Source organism: Triticum urartu, chromosome 1A (genome assembly GCF_056163025.1).
Source record: "Triticum urartu cultivar PI428250 chromosome 1A, HENAU_Tu73, whole genome shotgun sequence".
Classification (NCBI taxonomy): domain Eukaryota; kingdom Viridiplantae; phylum Streptophyta; class Magnoliopsida; order Poales; family Poaceae; genus Triticum; species Triticum urartu.
Window position 1 is genome coordinate 406,056,790 of NC_141873.1, and position 19,683 is coordinate 406,076,472.

Consider the following 19,683-nt stretch of genomic DNA (forward strand, 5'->3'; position numbering starts at 1 on the left):
TCCAACGCAACGTCCTCCATCAACTCCCTCTCAATATCCTCCTTCAACTTTTGAGCATCATCTTCAACGTCGTTGGAGAAGGAAGAAGGCACGATGAACTTGACCTCGAAACCCTTGCAGAAAATAGCTCGAAATGAAAACAAGAGGAAAACATGTGATACGGAGGTCAGATCGTCCTCGGGATTTTATAGGAACTTTTACTTTGCAGGACAAGCATACGAGAAGAAAACGAAGAGTCGAGGGAGAGGGGGGGGGCTAGCCCCCCATATGGACATACGGCACGACAGGGGGGGGGGGTTCCATGTGGGCCTCTCGGGCACCGCCTCATATGTATCTTTTTCCCAAAAAATCATTAAATATTCCAAAACTAACAAAAACATTTTATGGAATTTTCGGAGTCGGTTTACTTACCGTATCATATACCTATTCCTTTTTCAGAATTTCGGAGTCCTCCGAAAGGTTTTTCTATGTACTCTTCCGGTGTAATTACTTGAATAACATCGGAATCAATGTTAATGGGATTACCTGCAATATAATGTTTAAGTCGTTGCCCATTAACTATCTTGGATTTATTTCCTTCAACATTATTTATCTTTTTCTAGCCATCAATGTTATTTATCTTGATAGCTCCGTAATGGAAAACTTTTTCAATGCCATATGGGCCTTCCCATTTAGAAATTGCGAGAAATTTGAAAATTAGTGAACCATTTCAATTTTGTGAACATTATATAAATATGTGATGTTTTTGAATTAGTGAACATTTCAATTTTTTCTGCTTTTTTTTTTCAAACTTGTGAACATTTTTTCTATCTGCGAACTATTTTTTGAATTAGTGAACTTTTTCCAAATATGCCAACATTTTTAAATCCACAATTTTTTTTGAAATGGCAATCAGTTTTCATATTCGCGATTTGTTTGAATTAACAATTTTTAATACATGAACTTTTTGAATCCACGGATACTTTTTCTACTCTGCATGAACGTTTTTTCAAATTCATGAACACCTTTCAAATATACAGACAATTTTGAATCTGTGAACATATTTTCAATCTACAATCTTTTCTATTTTGCGTGAATTTTTAAATTCATAAATATTTTTAAGTTCACAAACATTTTTTGAATTCATGTTTTTAGTTTGCCTTTTCCCGAATCTACGGATATGTTTTGAATTCGCAAACATTTTTATGATTTTTTCGTTTTTAATAAAACCGGTAAAGCCATGAGAGAAAACCAGGAAAAAGAAAAGGTAAACCGGTGAAAGAAGGTTAAAAAACAAGAATGTTCCCAAATTAGGAAAGGACCAAAAGAGTGAAAACCAAAGTGAAAAAACCAGAGTTTTTTATTTTAGCGAGCGGTGCGAGGCTCGTGTGCTCGCTCGTGTGCTCGCGGTCCTCTACCTCGTGGCTGCCTGTAGCGATACATAGCGCTGCCCGTCAGAAATCCAAAACCATTCTCGCGGTCGCGCGCTCCGTAATCAGCGCGCGGTTCCGGCTTTTCCGTTCCCGCCCGTATCTTTTCGCCAGGAACGGCGATCCGCGCCGAAACGCATCCCGCCCGTCCACAAAAAACAGCGCCGAACGCATCGCACGGTTCCACGTCACCGATCCGGGGCACCCACCCTTCCACCAATCAGCGCGCACCTCCCCTCTGTATAAACCCAGCAGCACCGCCCCTCATTACCTCTCATCTCGCTCTAAATTCCCCACCTTCTTCCAGCACTCACGAGTCACAACCCACCAGCGAAGCCCCCAACCCCGATCAGCCTCAGCAGCGATGGCCCCCAAGGCGGAGAAGAAGCCGGCGGCGAAGAAGCCCGCGGAGGAGGAGCCGACGACGGAGAAGGCCGAGAAGGCCCCGGCGGCGAAGAAGCCCAAGGCCGAGAAGCGGCTGCCGGCGGGCAAGACCGCCTCCAAGGAGGGCGGCGAGAAGAGGGGCCGCAAGAAGGGCAAGAAGAGCGTCGAGACCTACAAGATATACATCTTCAAGGTTCTCAAGCAGGTCCACCCCGACATCGGCATCTCCTCCAAGGCCATGTCCATCATGAACTCCTTCATCAACGACATCTTCGAGAAGCTCGCCGGCGAGGCCGCCAAGCTCGCCCGCTACAACAAGAAGCCCACCATCACCTCCCGGGAGATCCAGACCTCCGTCCGCCTCGTCCTCCCCGGCGAGCTCGCCAAGCACGCCGTCTCCGAGGGCACCAAGGCCGTCACCAAGTTCACCTCCTCTTAGATCGCTAGTTTCTGGCAGTGCTTGTAGTTACCTGGTGTTGACTCGTTTGTCTGAATCTAGAAGTGTTGGTGATGAATGAAATTTGTTGGATGCTCTTGGGAAGCTCTAATCTGGAATAGAAATGTGCACTTCCTGCTATGTGACTTGTTTCGTAACCTGAATTAATGATATATTTACATCTGGATTATAGTTGTACTCCTGTTTAAGTATCTTTACCACTTGATGCGTGTTTGATAGGTTGAGTCAGTTCATCCTCGTTGTTTTGCATGACATATTTCAGTACTGCTTTGCTTGCTTTCTGATTAAGGAATGTCGCATGAACTTTCAGGGTGCTATAGTGGTCATTGCTTTTGGTAGAGCAATAATGGTCAGAAATCAGAAAGTTCAGCCACCCTTAATTTTGGTAGAGCAATAGTGGTCATTGCTTTTGTTTCATTATACATTAGCACTTTATTTAGTTTACAGAAATCTGTTAATGTTACTGAATTTCCACGGCAGATTTGTAAGTCAAAGGAGATTATACATTTGCTCTGCAGTTTTTGGCACAACAGGTTGCACAGAGTGATCTGCAAGGGCGCCGTGTTTCTCAAGTACGTACTGAACATTGTTGTTGTCTATGTGCAAAGATATGATCATATGGCAAATTCGCTAGTAGCTAACCCAATCAATGACGACATATATACCACATCGATTTTTGGGATCTCGAGGGATAAGATTGGGATAAAAATAGAGAACATAGTTAGTTGCCTGTTGAGCGTCAACCAACGTGCTAGTTACCCGCTGAAGACAGATTACTCTCAAGTCTTAACTAGCAAATGTACAGATGGGTTGCCGATTACTGTTTAGTAAACTGTTACCAATGTACTCCCTCCGTATCAAAATATAAGACGTTTTTTGACACTGTTTTGATACAGAGGGAGTAGTACTGTTTTGGCTATTAGTTCTTTTTTTCAAACCATGCATGAGGGCTGATTATGATATATTAAGATAAAAAAAGGCACAAAGAGGTTCATCTACAGGACACACTACTCAGATCACAGGCCAACAACGACCACATGGCTCATCTGCAGGGTACAATAATGCTTTTGTAGTAGTGCAAATTTCCAGATTAATGATCTGCTGACATTGTATTCTGTTTCTGCATAGGTGCAGAACCAAGTACTCTGGAGTATATCTGTGCGTGCTGCAAAAGGAAACCTGAAGGCCGGGTTTAAATTGCATTGGATCATTAATGTTACAAGGAAGAATAAGAGCAATCCAATGGGTTGCTTGCCGTTTCTTGTTCTGGTTTTGGCAATTGTTGGCGTTGCTTACCCAGCCGTACGAATTGTTATCAGTCAATTGGTTAGGCTGGAGCTGCCTGATGTTACTCTGAATATGAGGCGTGAGACAATTAGGCTTGCTCGAAGGTGGTCCTTAAACAAGATAAAATTCTAGTGACCTGCTTTGCGATTTGGTGTTTCCATGCAAGCAATGGTCCTGTGGCTGTAGCTTCTGACATGGTAGTATCATGTACTCAACAGAACGTGAATTATCTGCGCATAAATTGAAAGATTGATAACTTCTGTGACCTGGCTACCACGGTAGTATTATGTATAGTGTTGGATTTGTGGTATCTGCGGCTATCTGAATCTGGGCACCTGCGTTTCGTAATAGCCCTGATTTTTTTGTAGCCCTGTTTTTATTTGATAGCAACCTTGGTCAGCATATTTATTTGATAATTTGACAAACACTATATCTTTTCTTCGGTTTGTGACGGCAAGTTAAGCAGTACCATTTAAATAATTTAACAATATGACTCATCATCTCCATGTCAATGCTAGGAGGAGAAAAACTACATTCAGAGGTTACAATGGCAATGGGCGGGTTACCTCCCAGGAGCAGAAGACTGGTGTTATTAGCGATCACTTCAACGCCATGATGCACAAGGGTCCCATGATACAAGTACATCAAGGAAATTACGGTAAGTTCATGGCGCAACATATAATTTACTGTACAAATCATCTTCAGGTGCCATGGCATTTTAAGAGCAATACAGCCAACAACATCAATTGTGCAGCTTTTAAGGGGTTTGAAATGCATGTAGTTTAAATTCACTGTCCATCACTAGGGATTGTAGCCACTAAGTGTCGGTGCATCGGCAGTTTAGCTCCCATAACCAGTATCCAGATTTAGGGGCATATCACCTCAATATCAAAGTACTTAATTCTTTCAGAATATACCTTCCAAAAAGATCCAAAAACAAACAAACAAGCCATGGAGCTTCTAGGTAAGCAAATCTGCAGGCAGCCACAACATCCTGATAGTTTTGAGCAGAGTGTTTCATCCTTGTCCTGTACATGCCATTTTTCTTCACCACAGGTATATATCTTTCCTGAAACGTGAAATCCTTACAGAATTAAATACCACTGATGTAAGTTGTACTTAATTCACTACCTTAAAGATTTTATAGGTAAATGACACACATGCCGATCAACTATAGTAGGGCAAGTACATATATCAAGTAAATATACCAATAACAAGAACCCCCCTATAAAAGTCAAAAGCTTCAGTTACTGAAATAAAAATAAAATATATGTTTATTTTCTACAGATTTCAGGTATCAAATAAGATAGGTAGCAATTTATACCAGTTTAAACATCCAAGCAACAACTCTTCTCCTATGGCCTTTATGTTTCCTAGCAATACTTCAATGCTAGCTAACTCAGCTTGACAATGCACAACTAATCAACATCAACATGAATAATCCAGTTATTTTTCTGGAGAATCCAAAAGTTGAGATCGGTGCATCAGGGAGGATATGATGCCTACTCGTCGACAAGGTACAAAAGAAAAATCCAGCACCTGTTACACCAAAGTATTACCAAGATTTCTAACTAATATCAGAAGCTACCACTTACCAGATTGAGCTATAAGTTTTGACGGTCAATCTAAGGGAAGTAAACTTTACAATCTCGTTCATGGGCAGTCATATTCCGAAATCCTATAATTGAAAATAAATTCTGGTGATAGGTTGCACTCTGAAGGCTGCAATTCATTTGAAAACAGCAACTTGAACATTTGTTCGTTATCTGTGTCAGTTGAACAATAAACTGATACAACACGAGTGATTCATCGGTCATCTAAATGCTACTGTAAAACATTAGGGAAAACAAATTAAATGTGAGATGTACTGTTAATAACACCAGTTTGTTACATCTTAGCATCATTGTCCAATGGTCATAGTATCATACAGTCCACGAGTCTCTAAATCATCATTAGTTAACAGAGTATTCCGATAGCTAGTTTTATGATAGTATATTTATGCAAACCCAACAAAGAATGTAAGAATTTTAAAAGATTCAGCAAAAACTAAACTATTTGTAAAAAAACATACTAGGATGAAAAGGAGCTGAACTAGTACATTTAAAAGAAAAAATCACATCACATACTAGGATGCTAATACCCTGTATTGCCATCCAGATACTGAGCGTGATCACCATTCCTCAACCAACCAGCACCTTAACACAGCCCGTGGAGCAGCAAAGGTACTAAAGAAGTACAATTACCACATGCCAATAAACGCACACAGATTGGACTCGGAGACAGACGTCATCAAAGGTTTGCATTTCTTTTTACGAGTAAGTTTATGGCACAACAGACAATTCAACTATATAAATTATCGCCTTCAGCTTCCACGACAGGGTTGCCAAAAATTGATATCAGTGCATTGTACAGAAGTACAGACTTAAGATTCAGCTAATGCAACTAATTTGTCAACATGCCAGAGAGGCTGAGGCAATCATGTATAACAGAAGGTTTATTAGCAATGCTATTATATAGTGAAGACGAATTGAAATAGTACATTTAAATGAATTAAAATAGTATCCCATTGAAGTCTGTAGAGAAGAATTGTACCACATGCCAATGGATATTATCATTGGCACACAGACTGGAATCGGAGACAATAGGAAGTGTTTTTCCTTTTTATTTTAGGGGTAGGAAACAATCTTCAGTATATATATCACAATATGCACATAAAAATAATTACATGGTCTTCCCGTGTCTTACAGATGCCAGCATAGTAATATGATAAGTACAAGGAAATAATGGTAAAAATTTAACTGTACAAATCATCTTCTTCAGCTGCCGAGGCAGTGGATGCAAAAGGATCGGTCGCAGGGGTAGCGCTTCCCGCTGGCTGGTCAGGGAACCGGAACTCACTGCCGAAACCACGGGACTGCTGCAGTGTCTGAGCAAAGGCCTGATATTTGCGAATATCAGCATCACTCACACTCCGGCGTGCATACCTCATGCTCTCCTCGAAGTGAGCAGCCTTGATCTCAGCGATCTCATCCACCACATCTTCCTCCATGGCTTCAGGGTTTTCCTTCCGCCTCCTCTCCTTTTCCATGTCCTTTTCAATGTTCTCTCTGATGGCATATTTGCATGCACGCTGGCAGATTTCCATGATGTCTGCACCACTGAACCCTTGCGTGTATTTGGCGAGCGCATTCAGGTCAACATCTTTGGCCACAGGAGACTTCCTGAGGCAGGCTCTGAAGATCTGGAGCCTGGATTCAACATCAGGCAGAGGAATGTAGATAAGCTGATCAAGACGCCCAGGCCTAAGCAAGGCAGGGTCTATAATGTCTGGCCTGTTGGTAGCACCGATGATGAACACAGTTTTCTTGGCGTTCATTCCATCCATCTCGGTAAGAAGTTGATTCAGCACTCTATCAGCGGCACCTCCCGCATCGCCTACACTGTTTCCTCTCTGGGTGGCAATCGAGTCAAGCTCATCAAAGAAGAGCACACATGGTGCTGACCCCCTAGCCTTATCAAAAATCTCACGCACATTGGCCTCACTCTCACCAAACCACATTGTAAGCAGCTCCGGTCCTTTGATACTAATAAAGTTAGCCTGGCACTCGTTAGCAATTGCCTTGGCCAACAAGGTCTTACCACAGCCTGGAGGGCCATAGAACAGAACACCCTTGGAGGGAGACATGCCAGACTTCTCGAATTTCTCCGGATGCTCCACCGGATATTGGACGGTCTCCTGCAGCTCTCTTTTGACACCCTCCAGACCACCAATATCTTCCCAAGAGACATTTGGAACTTCGACCACAGCTTCACGAAGAGCAGATGGGTTGCTTGTCCCCAGTGCAATCTTGAAATGGTCGTTTGTGACAGCCATAGAATTCAGTATCTCTGCATCAATGGTATCGTCCTCGAGGTCTATAACATCCATCTTCTCACGAATGCACTGGAGAGCGGCCTCGGTACAAAGGGCAGCGAGATCAGCACCGACATAGCCATGCGTGTCTCTAGAAACATGCTCCAGTTCAACATCTTCAGCTAGTTTCATGTTTTTAGTGTGAATCCGGAGAACCTCAAGCCGTCCAACTTCATCAGGGACTCCAATGTCGATCTCTCTGTCAAACCTTCCAAATCTTCTGAGAGCCGGATCAATGCTATTTGGGCGGTTGGTAGCACCCATAACAATAACATGTGCACGAGCTTTAAGCCCATCCATAAGAGTGAGCAGCTGCGAAACAATACGCCTTTCGACTTCTCCATTGGTCTTTTCTCTCTTTGGGGCTATGGAATCAATCTCATCGATGAAGATGATGGCCGGCGCATTCTTCTCAGCCTCTTCAAATGCCTTTCTGAGATTGCTCTCACTTTCTCCAGCCAACTTTGACATAATCTCTGGGCCATTAATCAGGAAAAAGAAGGCACCTGTTTCATTAGCCACAGCCCTGGCAATGAGGGTCTTGCCGGTCCCAGGTGGCCCATACAGCAAGATGCCCTTGGGAGGCTTCACGCCGATGGACTTGAACAGCTGAGGATGGCGCAGCGGGAGCTCAACCAGTTCTCTGATTTGGGCCATCGGCTTGCGAGCTCCACCAACATCGTCGTAGCCAACGTCGTCCAGCTTCTCCTCATCCTCCCTCTTGATAGGCTCACCCTCACAGAATATCTCCGTGTCAGGTGCAACGACGCAATACTCTGCAGGGTCAGTCTCTATGACCTTGAATTCCACACTTGTCATGCCACCTCTCACAAGGAAAAGGTCTCCTTTTCTAAGAGGGCGATAGGCTTCAAGGAAGTATGGTTTCAAGAAGGCATCAAACAGGTTTCCAGTGATCCCTTCGACCGTGTCATCAACGGGAAGGATGTGCACACGATTTCCATATTTGACGTCTGGGCACTGATGAACAGAAACTACATCACCTAACCGCACCCTCAAGTTCTTCCTGACGACCTTGTTCATCCTGATCTTGGTCTTGTCACATGTGTCATCCGGAAGCATAATGCAGACCGTGTCTTTTCGCTTCTTGCCCTTGATCAGGACGGTGTCTCCACGGAAGAGCTGCAGCATCTCCACCGTGTCCGGGTGCAGAGCGACGATGGAGTTGTCGTCATTGGATTTGGCGGCCTCGTCGACCACCAGCCGGTTCGGCGACTTCTTCCTCTCGAGAATCGCCGTCGAGTAGTCCTTCTTCCCGCTCGGATCGGAGCTCGCCATGGGAACGCGGATTCGAGATGCTCGATTCGATTCGCTGCTGAATCTCGTGGTCTCGTGGTGCGATGTGAGGTGGAAGTCGAGGGGATTGGCTTACCTTTATACTACTCCAGTTTCCTTCTTGAGCGCTCGAGCTGAAAGGGAAGAGGAGTCGGGCTCCTGGCCGAGTCGGTCTTCTTCAGCCATGGGAAAAATCAATTGAACTGAGTCTACGAGAGTGCAGTCCAGGTAGGAGACGGTCAGGACAGAAGTCCCGAAACGCTACCTAGGGTTTCGAGTGACGAGGCGGCGCACGGGCGATCTTGAAGGCTCCCCGGGGCGCGAGGTAGGGTTTCTGAACGCCGGCTCTCTCGGTGCTCCGGTGCCCTCTCTCTCGGTAGGTCTGTTCGGGGTGACTAAGGGGGGACTTTGGGGCGTGTTTGGTTGCCTGGGTGGCTCTAGCCTGCATCGCATGGAGGATTCTGGGTGAGTGTGGCCTGGTTGAGCTCATGCAAAGATGAGCTGAGATGTGTGTTTGGTAGGCTGCATGATATGGGTGCACGAGAGATGCTACATACAACAGATATTTGGTAGCTGCATTTGAGCTAAATTCTATGTGAACTTTTCTCTTCTAATTTTAATCATTCCAATTGGACCAATTAGATCGTCCCATGGACAAAAACAACAACCAAAACAAGCCTGAACTAAAATCTGAACCAAAACAACAACCAAAACAAGCCTGAACTAAAATCTGAACCAAAGCTCAACTTTCAATTTTATTTAACATCGGATCGCCTTATTTTTAGTATCTGTGGCTTCTAATCAGGTCGCGCACAAATCGTGCGCCAGATATTGCGTGTACAGCACTGTCGTTTCATGTAGCACAAAAATTCCAAGTCAATCAAAGCCTGAACTGAAACCTGAACCTACCAAAGCTCAAACAGCGGAGAAACGCGGCGCCAGATGGGTAGTTCTCGCAGCGCCAGATGCTCATTTCCTCCCTATTTTCTCTCGATCGATGGCGGGTGGCACAACGAGCTTATCCACAGGGCCTGGCGTGGGTGTGGAGGATGGCCGCCGACGAAGATTAGGCCCGGGCGGGGCGAGATCCGGCGAGCTCGTCGCAGGGCAAGGTGCGCGCGGGTATGGAGGAGTTCGGCGGCGTTGAGGCGGCTGCGGAAACCGACGTTGTCGAGGCCTTTAGGCGAGCGCCCGGCGTGGGCGCCGACGAGCGCCGGCGACTGGGATTGGACCGGTGGCGGGCGAGGGAGCTCCGAACTACGCATGCGGGGGCTCAGACGGCGGTGGCCACGACGGTGGGTTAGTTTTTTCGACTCGATGCGTGAGAGAAAGAGAGGAAAGAGAACGAGACGTTGCGGTCGAGGCATGGGTGCAGGCGCGGGCCTGGTTCCCGAATACGCTCCTGCGTTCCCCTCAGCCTGGCTGAGAGGGCTCATTTTGCACGGATCGGGCCTGGCTGAGGAGGCGCCACAGGTAACCAACGACGCTGGAATTTGCATCGCGGGTGCGAGCCAGGTGCGAGGCAGTCATCCAAACACGCCCTTGATGTCCCTGCCCATCCTTGGCGGGCCTGGTGAGAAGGAGATCGGATTTGGTGAGTCGGGCGAACATGGCGGAATCAAGTGCCACGGGAAACAGGAGGAACAGGGGGAGGGAGAGGGAGACGGTAGAACAAGATGGACATGCTCAATCTGACGGAGAAAGAGAAGGCAAAGCTAGTGATCGACGAGGAGGACGATACGGTAGATGGGGATCTGTTTGCGTTGATCGGTAAGGTGCTGTACAGGAAAGTCCTATATGTTAACACCATTGGGGACGCCCTTAGACCAGCTTGGGGAAACCCTAAGGGGCTGAGTTTTAGACCATCAGGAGATAATGTGTTTGTAGCAAACTTTGAGAACAAAAGGGATTGTGATCGGATCCTAGATGAGGGTCTGTGGATAGTTGGAAAGCACTGTGTTGTGTTGAAGAGGTTCAACATCAGATCACGTCCGTCGGAGCTTAAGTTTGAAAAACTCAAGATTTGGGTGCGGGTGATCAATCTACCTTTCAACATGCTATGCCCACCGTGGCCAGAACGCATTGCTAGTATGGTTGGCAATGTGGTGGCTCTGGATGCTGACGTGAAGGGATTTGCCTTTGGAGACTATTTAAGGTTCAGAGTTTGGATCAGAGTTGATGAACCACTGATGCGGTGGGTTCAATTGGAAAAGGCGAGATCAAAGGAAACTGAATTTTTCGACATCCAGTATGAAGGTTTACCGTATTTTTGCTTCTCCTGCTGGTTGTTGGGGCATGCTGAACTGATGTGTCCCACGCCAGCGGGGAGAGATGAGTTTGGACGACCGCCATACCGTGAGGCTCTTAGATATACTTTCAACCGTAACAGAAGCTGGGGCAGCGCTCCTGCATACAAAACTGAAGGGCCGAGAGAGGGTGGCAAGCACAAGGAAGATGATATGCGGGTGAGGAGGTTGAGCCAGGAATCGAGGTGACCTCGCCAGAAAAACCAGCAGCGGGTACAGTGAAACAAACTATGTACCAGTTTAATGCAAGAGGCCGAGGTGGAAACGACCGGGGTGGTCGGCGCACTGGCCGTGGGAATAATACTGTCTACTGTCACGTAGTAATGGACAATACCACGAATATGAATGTGCCCAAGGAGAATGTTCTTCTTCTGCAAGACCAGGACACCTTAAACAGGAAGAGGCAGAGCGAGGAGCAAGAATCATCGGGGTTGAGGGATGACAGTAGGGACTCAAAGAAAAAGAAAGCAGTAGAGGATGCTGCTCACACACCGGCGGAGGATGCGAACCAGCCCCGCGGGTCACAATGAATTGCCTATCGTGGAATTGTCGCGGGCTTGGGAACCCAGAGACAGTTCGAGAGCTTCACAACCTAGTGAAGCAAGAAGTGCCCGCCTTGGTCTTCTTGTGTGAGACGAAGATCGAGGGAAGGAGAGTCAGTGATTTGACGTCACAGTTAGGTTTTGAGGGCTGCTATCCAGTTAGCAGCAATGGACTAAGTGGTGGCCTGGCTTTGTTCTGGTCAAAAGAAGTGGATGTGACCCTAAACAATTTCTCTGACCAACACATAGATGTAATGGTGAGGAATGTGATGGGTGATCGGAAGTTGTGGTGGTTTACTGGTTTCTATGCAAAAGCAAGACGAAGTGAGCGCGCCGAGAGTTGGGAACTATTGCGTTGGCTCAACACTCAGAGTGACGCCCCATGGCTCTGCGGGGGTGATTTTAATGAAATTGTGGATAACTCAGAGTTTTTTGGTGTACATGATCGCCCGGAGTGGCAAATGGATGGTTTTCGAGAGTGTCTTAATGCATGTGATTTCCACGACCTGGGTTTCCAGGGTGTTCCTTTCACTTGGGACAATATGCAGCAAGGCGACTCAAATGTTAAAGTTCGCTTGGATAGATACATGGCAAACCCAGCGATAATGGGCTTATACCCAGTTTCATTCGCCCGCCATATTTTATCTCCAAAGTCTGATCATTGTATGCTTGCAATTAAGTTGAAGAGCTTAGTGCGAGAAGCGGGAGTACGACGTCACCGCTTCATGTATGAAGAAGCATGGCAAAGGGAGGAAATATACGATGCCGCTGTTATGCATGGGTGGTGAATGGGCGCAGGAGTCGAAGGGCTGCAAGGCATAAATGATGCTCTAATGAACATGCAAGTTCAACTCACGGACTGGAAATCAAAAAAGTTTGGGGATGTGAAGAAGAAGATAAAGAAGGTTCGGAAGGAGTATGAAAAGGAGAGAGCGAACTCTCTGTTTAGAGGCCCAACATGCAAAGAGATAAACCTTTCTCGACAACTGTCTGAGTTACTTCACAAAGAGGAGCTGATGGCTCGTCAGAGGTCTAGAGCTGACTGGCTCAAGGCAGGAGATCGTAACACCGGTTTCTTTCAGGCGCGTGCTGCTGCACGCAAGAGTAGAAACATGATATGTAGTCTACAGGCTGCAGATGGCTTAGTTTGTGAGACAAAGGAAGATATACATGCAGAGGTACAATAGTTTTATACAAGCCTGTACACAGCTCAGGAACATACCAATATTGATGCAGTTCTTCACCATGTGCCACATAAAATAACAAAGTTTATGAACGAGCGATTGACGAGACCGTTCGTCGAAGAGGAGGTGAAGGCAGCTCTATTTGCTATGGGACCTACTAAGGCGCCTGGTTGTGATGGATTCCACGCGGGTTTCTACCAGCGGCACTGGGAGTTGATTGGACCGGATGTCACTGCGGCAGTTCTGGGTTTTCTGAATGGTGGCCTTATGTTTGACTCGGTGAACAGCACAGTAATTGTCCTTATACCAAAGGTGAAAAATCCGCAAAACATCACTCAGTATAGGCCAATTTCCTCTGTAATGTGTTGTATAAACTTTGCTCCAAAGTGTTGGCTAATCGTTTACGGGAGATTCTTGATGAGATAATTTCAGAAGAGCAGAGTGCTTTTCTTCCCGGACGACTTATTACCGACAACGTCCTTGTATCTTACGAGTGCATTCATGCTATGAAAAAGAAGAGAGGTAAACAAGGATGGTGTGCGGTCAAGATTGATATGATCAAAGCATATGACTGAGTTGAGTGGGCGTATTTGCAAGGAATAATGCAACAACTTGGTTTTGATGAGGCCTGGATATCATTAGTGATGCGGTGTGTTAACACTGTCAGCTTCCAAGTAAAAGTTGATGGCGAGCTTTTGCCTGCGTTCAACCCTTCAAGAGGGTTACGTTAAGGTTGCCCAGTATCCCCCTATCTATTCTTGCTATGCGGAGAAGGATTATCTTGTATGATGCAGAATTATGATGGAGGGTGGATCGATAGGGGAATACGTGTAAGCTTCTCGGCTCCATGGATTTCCCACCTATTGTTTCCTGACGATTGCTTGATTTTTATGAAAGCAGATGGTCGGAGTGCCACGAGACTGAATGAGATCTTAGAATAGTATAGTGTGGGCTCGGGCCAGAGTGCAAACAAGATGAAAAGCTTGGTATATTTTAGCCCCAATTGTGGTGCCTCCATGAGAAGAGGTGTCAAAGCTGCTCTAAATATACAAAGAGAAGCTATGTCTGAAAAGTACCTTGGCCTCCCCACAGCAGCAGGAAGAATTACAGAGCAACAATTTGAACACATAAATGAACGCTCCCGGGCGAAGGTGCAAGGTTGGTGTGAAAGGAAGATGCCATGTGCGGCAAAGGAAGTCCTCTTGAAATCGGTGGTCCAAGCTTTACCAGCCTACTCTATGAGTTGTTTCAAACTCACAAAAGGCTTATGCAAGAAACCGGCGACAAATATGTCACGCTATTGGTGGGCTGGATCACTTGACCAAAGAGGAATGCATTGGCAGTCTTGGGATAAGATGTGTATTGCCAAGTCGAAAGGAGGTCTCGGTTTTAGGGATCTTGAGACGTTCAATGATGTGATGTTAGCTAAACAAGCCTGGCGGCTCCTTGAGAACCCGAATAGCTTGTGTGCTAGAGTGCTCAAGGGTAGATATTACCCCAATGAAGATTTCCTCACGGCTGGATGTCCGAAAGGTGCATCGAAAACGTGGCAGGCAATAATCAAAGGTAGAGAGATGCTCAAGCAGGGGCTCATTCGGCGTGTAGGAGATGGAACAACGACCGAGGTTTGACATGACCAGTGGATAGAAGGAAAAACATCAATGAAGCCAATGGGCGCCCGTGCTGCAAACTCGATATAGTTGGTCTCAGACTTAATTGACCCTGTGTCAAACAGGTGGGACTCGGAACTCATCCAAGAAGTGTTTTACCCCCTGATGCGGACGCAATCCTACGTATGCCTAGGCCTCGAAGAGCAGGGGCTGACATATGGGCATGGGCGTGGGAGAAATCTGGAATCTTTTCTATGCGCTCGGCGTACAGAGAAAGGATGGACACGAAATTAAGGGACACAATAATAGCTTTGACCTCTAATGGAGATGAGGAGACATGGAGATCATTGTGGAAGATTAATGTTCTCCCAAAGATTAGAGTTTTCTGGTGGCGTGTGGTCAAGGGATTTCTGCCGTGTTATGGCGAATTGCAGCGGCAACATGTCAGGACCTTATCACACTGCCCTATGTGCGGGCATGATCATGGATCCTTATTCCACAGCCTGCTAGAGTGCGATCATGCAAAGGTTTTCTGGGAGGCGGCAACTCGTTACTTTGACATACAGCAGCCCAAACTGAATCCGAGGACATGGTCGCGAGATATGCTTGACCATCAACTTATAAAATGCGATGCTGCTGCGATGATGATCACTTTGATGTGGGCAATTTGGCACTCACGAAACAAGTATACACATGGGGAAAAGGAGTAACAACCGCTCCAGTCAATGATCATCATAGAGGAGATTGTACGTGCTCTAGAGCTGCCACCAAATGGGCAAGTTCATAGTGAGATTGTGCAAAAATGGCATGCACCAGAGGACGGCTGGATCAAGATTAATACAGATGGGGCAACTAATCCAGGAAGGAATACAGGAGGGGCAGGTATTATTGCTCGAAACAACCAAGGGGTTTGTTTGAGAGCAGACTGTATCCGTTATGACGGAGTAACTGATCCCCTGTCCATTGAGATCTTGGCTTCCGTGATGCAATGGGTATGGCCCTAGATATGGGACTTGAACAAGTGGTACTTGAGACTGACTGTCAACAGATTCAGCACCTTTGGGAATCACCACAGAAGTCCGCTAGTTATCACATTCTATGTGAGATGAAGGATATGAGTAATCTTCTCTAGGGATTCAAGCTACGGTTTTCTAGTCGCTGTACTAATAAAGCGGCTCACCGTTTAGCTAGGAAAGCTTTAGTTATTCATAGTTTTGTTAAAACTTTTGATGTAATCCCTGGCTGGCTGGCTGAGATCGTTCAGTCAGACATGCTTGCGCCTGTTGAATAAATAGCCGAAGGGTGTTGAGCTTCAAAAAAAGGTAGGAGACGGTCGAGGAGGCGAAAAGGGAGGAGTTCGTTCGCACACAACAAGCTGCACAAATGTTTTTTTCTCTTATTAAGATTGTTGTGAGCTTTTTGCAAATATGCAAATCACAATGTTTTTTTTGAGGTAGCAAATCACAATGGTTGTGTGTGCGACGGTGCGCACTTCAGCATTTTCTTGTTTGCAAGCTCTGGACTAGTTAGTTCATACATACTCCATAACAAACTGTAGAACATTTTTTTAGCTAAATACACAAAAAACGTCTTATATTTCATTACATAAAAAATGTAGGATGTTAGTCTAGTTAGTTCATACTCTCTACATAACAAAATGTAGGATGTTTTTTCAGCCAACTACATGAATACCAATGACGGTGTTGACCGCTCCCTTCCAGATGAAACTGGGGCCCATCTCCTCGGACGACGAGGAGCATAAGCCCTTCCCCGGTGAGGCTACTGAGGGAGTACTGGATTAAGAGCATCTCTAGTAGACCCCTGATACGTCTCCGTCGTATCTATAATTTTTGATTGTTCCATGCCAATATTCTACAACTTTCATATACTTTTGGCAACTTTTTATACTATTTTTGGGACTAACATATTGATCCAGTGCCCAGTGCCAGTTCCTGTTTGTTGCATGTTTTTTGTTTCGCAGAAAACCCATACCAAACGGAGTCCAAACGGAATAAAAACTGACAAAGATTTATTTTGGAATATTTATGAATTTTGGAAAGTGGAATCATCGCGAGACGGTGCCCGAGGGGGGCACGAGGTAGGGGGGCGCGACCCAGGGTGTCAAGCGCGCCCCTGACCCTCGTGGCCACCTCGTAAGGCGGTTGGAGCCCTTCTTTCGCCGCAAGAAAGCCAATATCCGGATAGAGATCGTGTTAAAATTTCAACCCAATCGGAGTTACGGATCTCCGGGAATATAAAAAACGGTGAAAGGGAAGAATCTGAGAACGCAGAAACAGAGAGAGACAGAGAGACAGATCCAATCTCGGAGGGGCTCTCGCTCCTCCCATGCCATGGAGGCCAAGGACCAGAGGGGAAACCCTTCTCCCATCTAGGGAGGAGGTCAAGGAAGAAGAAGACGAAGGCCCCCCCTCTCCCCTTCTCTTCCGGTGGCGCCGGAACGCTGCCGTGGCCATCATCATCATCACCGCGATCTACTCCAACACCTCCACCATCTTCACCAACATCTCCATCACCTTCCCCCCTCTATCTACAGTGGTCCACTCTCCCGCAACCCGCTGTACCCTCTACTTGAACATGGTGCTTTATGCTTCATATTATTATCCAATGATGTGTTGCCATCCTATGATGTCTGAGTAGATTTTCGTTGTCCTATCGGTGGTTGATGAATTGCTATGATTGATTTAATTTGCTTGTGGTTATGTTGCTGTCCTTTGGTGCCCATCATATGATTGCGCGCGTGGATCACACCCTAGGCTTAGTTATGTTGATAGGACTATGTATTGGAGGGCAAGAGTGACAGAAGCTTCAACCTAGCATAAAAATTGATGCATATGGGATTGAAGGGGGACCAATTTATCTTAATGCTATGGTTGGGTTTTACCTTAATGAACGTTAGTAGTTGCAGATGCTTGCTAATAGTTCCAATCATAAGTGCATAGAATTCTAAGTCAGGGATGACATGCTAGCAGTGGCCTCTCCCACATAATACTTGCTATCGGTCTAGTAAAGTAGTCAATTGCTTAGGGGCAATTCCACAACTCCTACCACCACTTTTCCACACTCGCTATATTTACTTTATTGTTTCTTTATCTAAACAGCCCCCACTTTTTATTTATGTACTCTTGATTATCTTGCAAACCTATCCAACAACACCTACAAAGTACTTCTAGTTTCATACTTGTTCTAGGTAAAGCGAACGTCAAGAATGCGTAGAGTTGTATCGGTGGTGGTCAATAGAACTTGAGGGAATATTTGTTCTACCTTTAGCTCCTCGTTGGGTTCGACACTCTTACTTATCGAAAACTGTTGCGATCCCCTATACTTGTGGGTTATCAAGACCTTTTTCTGGCGCCGTTGCCGGGGAGCAATAGCATGGGGTGAATATTCTCGTGTGTGCTTGTTTGCTTTATCACTAAGTAATTTTTATTTGCTGTTCTTAGTTGTTTTCTATCTTTAGTTATGGGTAGGAAACGCAAAATACCAAAACAATTAGTTGTACCTACTGAACCAATGGTTGAAGTGTTGGAAATATGCCCTAGAGGCAATAATAAATTAGTTATTATTATTATATTTCATTGTTCATGATAATCGTTTATTATCCATGCTAGAATTGTATTGATAGGAAACTCAGATACATGTGTGGATACATAGACAACACCATGTCCCTAGTAAGCCTCTAGTTGACTAGCTCGTTGATCAATAGATGGTTACGGTTTCCTGACCATGGACATTGGATATCGTTGATAACGGGATCACATCATTAGGAGAATGATGTGATGGACAAGACCCAATCCTAAGCCTAGCACAAGACCGTGTAGTTCGTTTGCTAAAGCTTTTCTAATGTCAAGTATCATTTCCTTAGACCATGAGATTGTGCAACTCCCGGATACCGTAGGAGTGCTTTGGGTGTACCAAACGTCACAACGTAACTGGGTGGCTATAAAGGTACACTACAGGTATCTCCAAAAGTGTCTGTTGGGTTGGCACGAATCGAGACTGGGATTTGTCACTCTGTGTAAACGGAGAGGTATCTCTGGGCCCACTCGGTAGGACATCATCATAATGTGCACAATGTGACCAAGGAGTTGATCACGGGATGATGTGTTACGGAACGAGTAAAGAGACTTGCCGGTAACGAGATTGAACAAGGTATCGGGATACCGACGATCGAATCTCGGGCAAGTATCGTACCGATGGATAAAGGGAATTGAATACGGGATTGATTGAATCCTCGACATCGTGGTTCATCCGATGAGATCATCGTGGAACATGTGGGAGCCAACATGGGTATCCAGATCCCGCTGTTGGTTATTGACCGGAGAGTCATCTCGGTCATGTCTGCATGTCTCCCGAACCCATAGGGTCTACACACTTAAGGTTCGGTGACGCTAGGGTTGTTAGGAAGACTTGTATGTGATTATCGAATGTTGTTCGGAGTCCCGGATGAGATCCCGGACATCACGAGGAGTTCCGGAATGGTCCGGAGGTGAAGATTTATATGTAAGAAGTTGTCATACGGTCACCGGAAAGGTTCGAGGGCATATCGGTATTGTACCGGGGCCACCGGAGGGTTTCCGGGGGTCCACCGGGAGGGGCCACCTCTCTCGGAGGGCCTAATGGGCTGACCGCATTCCCCCCTTGGGCCCATGCGCCTCGGGTTGGGGGGGAAACCCTAAAGGGGGCCCCCCCTTGCTTGGGGGGCATGCCCCCTCCCCTTGGCCGCCGCCCCCTCTAGATGAGATCTAGAGGGGGCCGGCCCCTTCCTCCTTCCCCTATAAATAGAGGGGCAACGGGAGGGCTGCATAGTACATCCCTGGCGCAGCCCCTCTGTAAAGCCCTCGATGCGGCTATATCTCCTACGTGTCGAGGCACGACTTAGAGGCATAACCGCATTGAAAGCAATGTCGCAAGTTAGGCAATCATCACAACACCCAATGTAATACATAAAAAGGGGATAAGTAACATAGTTGGCTTACACTCGCCACGTCAATCAAAGTACATAAATAGCATTACATCAACCAATCACTCATGGCCCGACTACGGTGCCAAAATAAAAGACCAACCCAACATGCGACACGGTCCCGATCAACCCAACTGGGCACCACTACTGATCATCAGGGAAAGATACATAGTAACGGCGTGAGTCCTCGTCGAACTCCCACTTGAGCTCTAACGCGTCATCTGGAACGGAGTCGTCTGGCCCAGCATCTGGTTTGGAAGTAAACTGTGAGCCACAGGGACTCAGCAATCTCGCACCCTCGCGATCAAGACTATTTA

At 46.0% G+C, this 19,683-nt stretch overlaps 2 protein-coding genes across 2 annotated transcripts; one reads left to right on the forward strand and one right to left on the reverse strand.

The window, feature by feature from the left end:
• The first annotated feature begins 1,671 nt into the window (after positions 1-1,671).
• LOC125514586 (histone H2B.1-like) lies at positions 1,672-2,370 on the forward strand. The gene has a single exon (XM_048679925.2). It carries the CDS (start codon positions 1,774-1,776, stop codon positions 2,230-2,232), a length of 459 nt encoding a protein of 152 aa, XP_048535882.1. The 5' UTR covers positions 1,672-1,773; the 3' UTR covers positions 2,233-2,370.
• Positions 2,371-6,130: 3,760 nt separating this feature from the next.
• LOC125514576 (cell division control protein 48 homolog E) lies at positions 6,131-9,658 on the reverse strand. The gene has a single exon (XM_048679914.2). It carries the CDS (start codon positions 8,744-8,746, stop codon positions 6,332-6,334), a length of 2,415 nt encoding a protein of 804 aa, XP_048535871.2. The 5' UTR covers positions 8,747-9,658; the 3' UTR covers positions 6,131-6,331.
• Between the last annotated feature and the right edge of the window lie 10,025 nt (positions 9,659-19,683).

What these genes read in the sequence shown, in the direction of transcription:
- LOC125514586 (XM_048679925.2), top strand. Translation starts at nt 1,774, where the DNA reads ATGGCCCCCAAGGCGGAGAAGAAGCCGGCGGCGAAGAAGCCCGCGGAG.
- LOC125514576 (XM_048679914.2), bottom strand. Translation starts at nt 8,746, where the DNA reads ATGGCGAGCTCCGATCCGAGCGGGAAGAAGGACTACTCGACGGCGATT.